Genomic DNA, 9,816 nt, shown 5'->3' with positions numbered 1-9,816 from the left:
TAGTTGGTTTGCAGAGTGTAAGGCGTGTGTATACAGGAGATATAGAACGGGCTCAAGAATGCTCCCCTGCGGGACGCCTGCGCTAATCTTCTTTAGTGCTGAATGTGCATCTTCATATTTAACACTGAAGTACCTGTCGTTTAGATATGATGATAGTAGCTTACAGTATTGTATAGGCAATAATGACTTAAGTTTATGAAGTAATCCTTCATGCCAAACCTTATCGAAGGCTTGTGATACATCTAAGAAGACAGCACAACACACTTTCTCTCTTGCATCGCCGATTCAATGGCATTTACGACTACATGTATTTGGTCGATGGTTGAGTGGTTTTTTCTGAAGCCAAATTGATTATCAGGAATTAAGCGTCTTCTCTCTATTATTGATAATAAACGCGCTAGTAGTAGTTTTTCAAAAAGCTTCGATAAGGTTGGCAATAGAGATATTGGCCTATATGAGGATACGTCATTGGGAGACTTCCCCGGTTTGGGTATCATAATTACCTCAGCGAATTTCCAAAAAATGGGTACATGTTTCAAACGGAGACACGAATTAATTAAATCGCATAGGTAGATGATGCAGTTATTGGGTAAGTTTCGCAAAATTTCAGCCGTTATCAAGTCAAAACCATGAGATTTTTTGACTTTCATTTTTAAACTTTGTTTACTCACTTCTTCCGTAGTGACTGGAACAATTGCAGTGTCGCCTTCGGGCCAATTTGTACTTGACCCAATAACATCTTGGCCTTCATTTGGACTGAAGGTTTTCTCTAGGTGTTCAGCAAATAGGTTCGCCTTTTGAGTATTTGTTTTAGCCCAGTGAGTTTCGTTTATTTTTACTGGGGCAGACTGCTGCATTGGTCTGTTAAATGATTTAGCAGCTTTCCACAGAGAGTATACATTATTTTTGTCTGCCGTGAGGCCCATCAGAAAACTATTAAAGGTATTATTTTTGTATGATTTGATGGCTGTGCGTTACTTTTTAGTTGCTCGGTTTAGTTGCGATTTAATTAACGGACATCTAGTTGCTTGCCAACGTTTTCGCAATTTTCGCTTCTCCGTAATCTTTTTTGTGATGAAGGGTGGGTATTTTTTACCATGTAGAGCTTGGAGTTTTTGTGTTGGTGTACTGTTCCACGCTCCATCTGCAATTGCTGAGTGGAATGAAGTACTGCGTCATCTAGTTGCTCGCTGTTAATAATATGATCAAACTTGTCCAAATGTACAAGCTGAAGCTGAAAATATTTCCAGTCGGTAAATTTATTTGCTAACTGGAGTGTGTTCTGGTTTATTGATGGATTTTGTGAAACTATCAGCAGCACTGGTGAGTGTTCAGAGCTAAATTCGAAGCCGCCTGAGATGGTTATGTGAGATGCTGGAACGTTTCTGTACACAAAGAAATCGATTAGGTCTGGAACTTTGCTAGTATCCGACGGTCAGTACGTTGGTTTACCAGATGAAATTGAACTGCAAGCTGCGAGTTGCCTGGCTTTGTACATTTCTCTTCCTTTCGTTTCAGTAAGTCTTGAGTTCGAAAACGTATTTTTTTGCGTTGAAGTCTCCTCCAATTATGTAGCGGCTTTGAAACCGGTTAAAAAGAGATAAGTAGCTCGCGCACTTCAACTGATGTCTGGGAAGATTATATAATGCAGTTACGACCAGCGGCTGATTAAAGGTTTCCACGGAAACAGAAGTAGCTTGAAATTCAATTGTGCTATATTGTTCTAGTAAGTGATGTTTTATCGAGTTTCTAATTATGACATAGCTGCTACCCTTAGCGCAATTATCGGGATGTATAGTATGGCATTGTAGCGTATATGCATGGAAGATATACTTTGTTATGAACAGCAACTTGGAATGTGCTTAGCTAGCATATTTATGTCGCTTATCGCCCAAGCTACAATATCGCTTGCGCAACAAAGTTATGTTATTAGATACATACCCATGCATGCATGCTACTCCATAAACAACAATATTTTAATGCTTACGCATGCATATGTGCGGTTGTGCACAATACATTTTAAGGTAGTCTTAAGATTGTAATTTTACAGTACTAAAATAAAGATCAAACAATAAACTTGGTATTCCATTATTTTTCGCGAGCATAACATGGCGATCCTGCCAGCCTGTGTCTTTACTAAAATAAAAATTTATAAAATTGAATATTGAAAATTAAATTATTTATTTTAAATAAAAATATATATGTGCGTTCTTATTATATACAAATATAATTTGAAAATAGTACGCAAATGTATATAAGCAAAAACTTAAGTGCGGAAATATTTCTATGTGCAAATAGAATACAGAGGTGACAACACAAAAAGTTATAAAAGAAAAAAAAACTATTAAATTAATTATTTTAAAAAAAAAAATTTAATCTATTTAAAATCGATTTAAAAAAAAAAACTATTTGAAACTAATAACACGGAAAAGTAAACATTAAAGTTAATATGTTACCTTAACTAATATTGTAAAAAAAAAAAATAGTGTAATTTTTAACGATTTAATTTTACATAATAAAAACAATGAAGCAAAACGGAATATAGTGTGATTTTCAACAATTTAATGTGTATTTAATTTTGTATAATAAAAACAATAAATATATATATGATTTCGTTCTAATATATAAATACAGCAAGTAAAATTGTTAATAAAAACTTTCATAGCAAAAGTAACAAAACTCCAACAAAATATGCGAACATAAAAAGTCAAGTACGGCTTTGGATCAGTTGGTTAAGGTGCGCTGATTCTGAGCTTCACATTTACCAGGACCCGAGTTCGATTCCTGGTACTTGCAGTCTCAAAAATAATTATTTACGAATAATAAAATATAAGAATTATTCCCAAGACCACTGATGAAGGGTATTTGGCAATACTCGAAACAGCTGTATGGTCAGCCAAAAATTCAATTAATTAAAATAATTTAAAAAATAAATTTTTGTTGTTGTTTCACTTCTGTTCGAAAACCTCTTTATATAAATATATATATAAAAATAAATAAAATATTAAAATATTTTTATACCAAAATTTGTTGAAAAAATAACCATGAAAACAGAATTTTCCAATAATAACATGGTGCTCGACTTATAGTACAATATAAAAAAAAAAATTATCCTTTTATGAAGTCGTGCGAAAATACATCGATTATTTTTATCCTGATGATGTATCGATTTTATATGGTACAAGTGCAGTCGCGATTAATAACAATACAAAGCAAGCAATGTGAAATATATACAAAACTCATTACGATCATTACGTTCAGCATGAAAACACAGGAAAGCATAAAAAACACCGCAGACTGAAGCTTGATAAAAAGGAGCGTGTTAAAGTTAAAGAATAAAATTTACGTTGAGTGCGGAATACATGGGCAATAAAGCAGTGCCGCAGTGATCAGAAGATGGTGGTGCAAAAATAATAGGTATGAGATGTAACCTATATTATATTATATATATTACATAAAAATATTATATATGTTATAAAAAATAATTAGAAAAAAAAACAAAATAAAACAAATATGAATTAAAAAATAATTATATTTTGCAGTAATTTGCTAAAAAATTAATTTCATTTTTTTTAAATAAATTTATTCTATATTTATATTAATATATATTGTAAAAATTGTAATTTCTTTGAATAACTTGCATTTAAAAAAAAAAAAATGTGTGGCACCAAGGCCAAATTTGATAGGCCACAGGCCAATGTAATAAATGAAGTTGATATAACGGAAGTTCAACAAAATATTACCATGTATCTTGTAATAATTATTATAATTATGTTATTAAATTTGTTCATTAAATTATATCTGATGCACAGAAGAACAATAAAGAAAAAATATATGAGATCTGTTGCTCAAAATTTGGATAAAATTTAAAAAAAAAAAAAACAAAATCTAAAAACACAAATTTTAAAATACATGTATACCAACTGACATAAATGGACAAATGGACTGTCATTGAAAAGCAATTAAAACAAGAAGGAGACAATTTTAGTAGATCATTTAAATGTGTTTATAGAAATACTACAGTTAAAATAGAAACTGTAAAAAAGCATTTAATTATCTTGGTAGACAGTTTAGAAAAAGTTAGAACAATTGTCAGGGTATACAATACAAAATTGACAAAAGATCATGACAACTTTGCAAGGTCAGTATATTGGGAGCTTAGGGATAAACTACTAAAAGTTCACTCTAAATATAATATAGAAGAGGATATCCCACACTGTTTAGACAACCCGATACGAATTGATATCAACAAATTATTCGTAGCGGAGTTATCAGAGTTAAAAGAATTAGTTGTTTTGCCTCCTATATCTGAAAATATTACCGATACAGTCATGTCGCAGACTATGATTGAGTTTTTAAATACAGCAGCCAGACTCATACCTGAGTTTGATGGCAAAGCTGAAAATCTCAGAACTTTCATAGATGCATTGCGACTAGTTCAGTCATTAATGGCTTCACATGAGGCAACAGCCGCTAACTTGATTAAAACCAAGTTGAAGGGTACTGCCAGAAACTTAATTACTAATGAACTGACTGTAGAAGCGATAAGACAGAAGCTTCAATCATCCGTAAAGAGTGAATCAACGGAAGTAATAAACGCGAAGATGATGAATGTAAGGCAGAACAGCAAGTCAGCCAATGTATATACAAAAGAGATTGAGGAGCTTACGAAATCTCTGGAAAATGCTTACATTTCGGATGGATGTACACCCGAACTAGCATCAAAATATGCAACCCAAACAGCGGTAAAGGCAATGACGAATAACTGCACCATTGATAAAGTCAAATTAATAATGGAAGCAGGACAGTTTAATACTTCGGATGAAGCAGTGTCAAAATTTGTAAATAGCTGTACGGAATCTACAGGCAGCACAAATACAATATTATTTACAAGAAACAGAGGATATCGCGGAAGTCGCGGATATTATCGTGGACGTGGTAATTCTCGCGTTTAGTAGTCTTCCACCAACTCGAAGAATTTTTATCTTTTTTTTTTTTGTAAGTTTTTGTAAGTTATTGCTTATGGTCTTACCACGTTCCAATAAATTAATCTCATGTGAATAGGTTACACATTGTATTTCAGCAATGATTTTCCAAAAGGTGATGTCTAATTCCTTTGATGATATGTGCATGATATCAGTTAGCTTTAATTGTTTGTCAGGGCATTCTTTGTTAAAAATTCGAAAAATATAAGTACATATACGTAAAATTCTATAGTAAGATGAATTATTGTGTATTATCTCTAAAAGTATTGAGTTCTCATTATCAATCTTTCTGCACTTTAATGTGAGTGTTTTGCGTAGTTCTATTGGATGTGCTTTAATGTCACCAATTTTACGTGACGGCCATTTATCTGTATGTAAATACAAAAATGCAGGTCCGCTGAACCATATTGTTTTAGGTAATTCTTCAGCATTACTACCGCGAGAAACAATGTCTGCAGGATTGTCTTTAGATGGTACGTGATGCCATTTGATGTTTTTGGTCATTTCTTGAATTTCTGATGTACGATTTGCTACAAAACAATTAAGAGAAGATGAATGCATTTGTAGCCACTGTAAAACCATCTTTCACTTTTTGGTTTCCAAACCATGCCTAATGCCTTCGTGATGGGATCTGCGCTAGATTTGATATTGAAACTTTCATCACTGCTCGACACTACTTTGTCGCAATTAGAACTCCATTTTGCGAGTTGTAATCCAGCCTTTGATAGTAAATTTGTAATTTCTATTTTTTTGTTTAGTAGTTCAGTAATAGTATTAGCGCCGGTGAGAAGATCATCAACATAGAGATCTGTTTTTAACGTAGAAGCACCAATTGGAAATTTATGAATATGCATGTCTGCAATGTGAAAGAGCGATCGAATAGCCAGAAACGGAGCGGATGATGTTCCATACGTCACTGTATTTAATTGAAAAATCTGTAATTCAGCGTGAGGATTATCTCGCCACAACACTAACTGAAACCATCTATCACGTTTGTCCATCAAAAATTGGCGGTACATTTTTGCAATGTCCGCTGTCAATGCATACTTATGTAATCGAAATGCCATGAGCGTAGTTATTAAATTTTGTTGAATAGTCGGTCCAACCATAAGTGTGTCGTTTAGAGAATACTTAGAGCAAGTCTTTGCTGAAGCATCAAACACGACTCGAAGCTTTGTTGTGAGACTTTGAGGCCTTAAAACGCAGTGGTGTGGTATGAAATAGTGTGGCTTCGAGAAATCTACTGCTTTTATATTAGACATATGCCCTAATGATACATATTCATTCATGAACTCTGAGTACATTTTGTATAGAACTTGATCTCGTTGCAACCTATGTTCCAGTGAAAGAAAACGTTGTTTAGCTAGATGAAATGATTTTCCTAAAACATCGGGGTTGACTTTAAAAGGTAATCTTACTTGAACTCGCCCATTTTCGCTGATTGTTACTGTTTTGATGTAGTGCTGTTCGCAATTTTTCTCCTCTGCGCTGAGTTGCGGGGAGCTTATTTTGTATTCTTCTAATTCCCAAAATCGTTCAAGAAATGTATCTTCATTGTGTGATTTTTGAGTAAAGTTGCATTCAAATGATTTAGAACATAAGTCTGTACTATGCGTGCCTCCTGCTACCCAACCGAAAACAGTGTTAATTAAATATGGCATGTCTTTGCCTAACGAAATTTTGCCCTCAAGTAATAAATCAAAGAAGATTTCTGCACCAATCAGCATGTCCACTTGACAAGGTCTATCGAATAATGGATCCGCTAATTGAATATTAGTAGGAATTTGAAATTTTGTTACATTAATGTAGGCTCTATGATTTACGGAGGAAATAGATTTCGTAATTGTAAACTGAGAAGACCATTCAAAATCGGACGTGCGAGAATGCGCAGTTGCATATACATTATAATTGAAAAGTGTTTTCAAATTGGAAATACCAAAGACTTCTTGAGTAGAGTATTGCCATTTTAAATGCAATATTTTGGCTGTTTCCTCTGTAATAAAGTTTAATTCGGAACAGGAATCTAAAAGTGCGCGCACTGGATGCTTAAGCCCAAACTTGTCCATCACAAATACCAAAACAGTAGGAATAATTGCTCTTTTTGAAGACTGAATTAATAATGATGTTACAGCGCTGTTAGGTTGTTGTAGCTGTCCTTGCTCTTGAATTGCGATACTTGGACAACTAATTGATGAATTAATCAAAGTATTTGTAAATTTGTGTAAATGAGTATGATGTGATGAACGACAAATTCTGCAACGTGATTCGGATTTACATTTTGTAACGGAGTGCCCTTTTGTCAAACAATTTATGCAGCAGCCTGCTTTCTTAACAAAGTCAAAGCGCTGAGAAACTGGCGTTGCTAAAAACGAAGGGCATTTTCCTAAAAAGTGGCCAGCTGCCTTGCAAAATTCACAACCAGATTTGACACTGAGATGCGTTTGTAATATTCTTCTTGGTACAGTATTAAAATTATTTCGTGATTTATTTTCGGAAGCGTTAATGGACGTAGCTCGTCCTTCAAGAAATTGACAACGCCGACTTAACATCTTATAACATTCGTCCCAAGAAGGCATTTTTTCAAATTCTTGCTTTTCGTCATGTGCAAATTTTGTTTCTGCATCAACTTTACTTAGGACTATATAAATTATAATAGCATTCATAACTTCTACTTCTGAGCCCAATGAAAGCAACGATGATCTTAATGCTGCAACAGTATCAATTAGTTTACGTAGAGAAGCCGGATCAGCTTTAATCATTCCTGGAATATTAAAGAGTTCAGTAATGTGGTCTAAGAATATTAATACCTTATTATCGAAACGTTCTTTCAATCGTGCCATAGCCTTTGGATAATTTTCTGCTGTAATTTGAAAGGCTTCGATGACTGCAAGTGCAGGGCCTGTAAGACATGATAATAAATAATTGAATTTATCGACATCAGATAAGGTTGGGTCATTGTGCACCAAATGCTTAAATGCTGCGATAAATCGATTGTAGTTGGCATATTTTCCGTCAAATTTTGGCAATTTTAAAAATGGTAAACGAGAATTGTGGGCAACACTGAAATTGGATGTTGTATTCATCACACTGTTTTCAAATGAAGTATTACTTCGAGTTTCTTTAAGCAAATTAAGTATTTTCGCCTTTGAAACAACAAATAGCTCTTCAAAATCAGCTCTGGCATTGTCTTCTGGATTTAATTGTTCGATTTGTGATTGAATATGGCATAATTGTTTGAAATGAGATTCTAGAATTTGTAGTCGACATTCCAGAATTGTTGGATCTACTTCGTCCTTCTCCTTCTCTATTTTAGATCGAATCGAGGTCATGTTCCTTTTCACTGTTGATCGCTGCTGCTTTAAATTATTTAAATTAATAGCAGAATTATTACTTGAATTGACTGCATTATTAGCCGTATTACCTGCATTATTGCTTGCATTGCTGGTTGGATTGTTATCATTATCGGTATTCATTTTATTGCTAGGACACGTGTCCTGTCACGGTCGCCAATGTTTAGTCTCGAATAGTAAAACAAACGAAATGTTTGAATTCAATTGTAAATTTAATTTTTTATTAAATTATTTTCACCAAATGTAAAATGTAAAATGTATGTAAAATGTATAATTGTTTTAAATTGGAAATTTAAATTTTATAATTTAAATACAATGAATTTAGAGTATATAATTTTTGTAATTTTAACAAATGTAATTTTAACAAATGTAAAATATGTAATTTATTAACAAAAAATTTGATCATTTACTTTTCACTAAAAAAGACATCCGTAGACTTCGCGCACAGTAAAAAATGTGTCAGCTGAAACGGGAACCAACTCTCAATTCTTCAACAACACAACAGTAAAACAAAGCGCAAAACGGTCGTTTTGCTCTCTGCAAGTGCAGCGAATTTACGAAATGAATAAAATCTACATACAGGGTGGAGCAGTCAAGTTAGATGTTTTGTTTTGCTCCAACAGTATTGTTACCCAACATTCCGGCCTCCTTGAAAGGACTTTCAATAGGTAAAATGGCTAGTTTGTGGATAGGTCTGCGAATGATGCCCTTTGAGGTACGTACGTCAACTACTCTGACATGCTCGTCCTTGCCTGGTATGACCTTCAGAACTCTTCCGAGTTGCCAATGTAGTGGAGGCACATTGTCTTCATGAATTAACACCATTGCATTGGGCATGATATTTGGTATTTCACAGGTCCATTTTGTGCGCATCTGTAGCTCATTTATGTATTTATGAGACCACCGCTTCCAAAATGATTGTTTCAAACCGATGATGAGGGACCACTTGTCGAGCATGTTAGTATTAGCAGATTCCGTCCGCTCCGGTAACGCCTTTAGAGAGCACCCAATCAAAAAATGGGCAGGAGTCAATGCTTCGTAGTCGCTAGGATCCGGCGAAAGTGGTGTCAATGGTCGAGAGTTGAGAATAGCTTCTATCTCGGTTGTTACTGTTGACAGCTCCTCAAATGTTAACTTAGTAGTCATCAAACTTCTATATAAGTGCCCTTTTGCGGATTTAACTACAGCCTCCCAAAGACCGCCAAAATGAGGTGCCCTGGGCGGAATAAAGTGAAAATTAATGAATTCAGACGCGCAGTACTGAATGATAGACGATTGGGTTATTTTATTAAACAAGAATGACTTTAGTTCTGTCAATTGATTCGAAGCCCCAACAATATTGGTTGCGTTATCGCAAAATATATCACTTGGTAAGCCTCTCCTGCCAATCATTCTTTTTAATGCTGCAATGAACGCGTCTGTTGACAAACTTTATACAACTTCGATGTGTACTGCTTTTGTTGCCATACAAATAAAAATGG

General features: G+C 34.2%; 1 protein-coding gene across 1 annotated transcript; it reads right to left on the bottom strand.

The window, feature by feature from the left end:
• Window positions 1-5,146: 5,146 nt before the first annotated feature.
• LOC119688956 lies at window positions 5,147-8,458 on the bottom strand. Its single transcript, XM_038103653.1, has 3 exons — window positions 5,575-8,458; window positions 5,330-5,515; window positions 5,147-5,211 (listed from the first exon to the last, which is right to left on the bottom strand). The coding sequence occupies exons 1-3, from the start codon at window positions 8,456-8,458 to the stop codon at window positions 5,147-5,149; spliced, it is 3,135 nt and encodes a 1,044-aa protein (XP_037959581.1).
• Window positions 8,459-9,816: the final 1,358 nt, after the last annotated feature.

Source organism: Teleopsis dalmanni, chromosome 1 (genome assembly GCF_002237135.1).
Source record: "Teleopsis dalmanni isolate 2A chromosome 1, ASM223713v2, whole genome shotgun sequence".
Taxonomy (NCBI): domain Eukaryota; kingdom Metazoa; phylum Arthropoda; class Insecta; order Diptera; family Diopsidae; genus Teleopsis; species Teleopsis dalmanni.
Note: the sequence above shows the minus strand (reverse complement) of the source record. Positions and strands in the feature narration are given on the sequence as shown.

Coding starts and splice junctions, on each gene's coding strand:
- LOC119688956 (XM_038103653.1), bottom strand. CDS start 8,458: ATGAATACCGATAATGATAACAATCCAACCAGCAATGCAAGCAATAAT. Junction 5,516..5,574: donor CATGGTTTGGAAACCAAAAA/GTGAAAGATGGT, acceptor ATTGTTTTGTAG/CAAATCGTACATCAGAAATT. Junction 5,212..5,329: donor ATGGCCGTCACGTAAAATTG/GTGACATTAAAG, acceptor ATCTTACTATAG/AATTTTACGTATATGTACTT.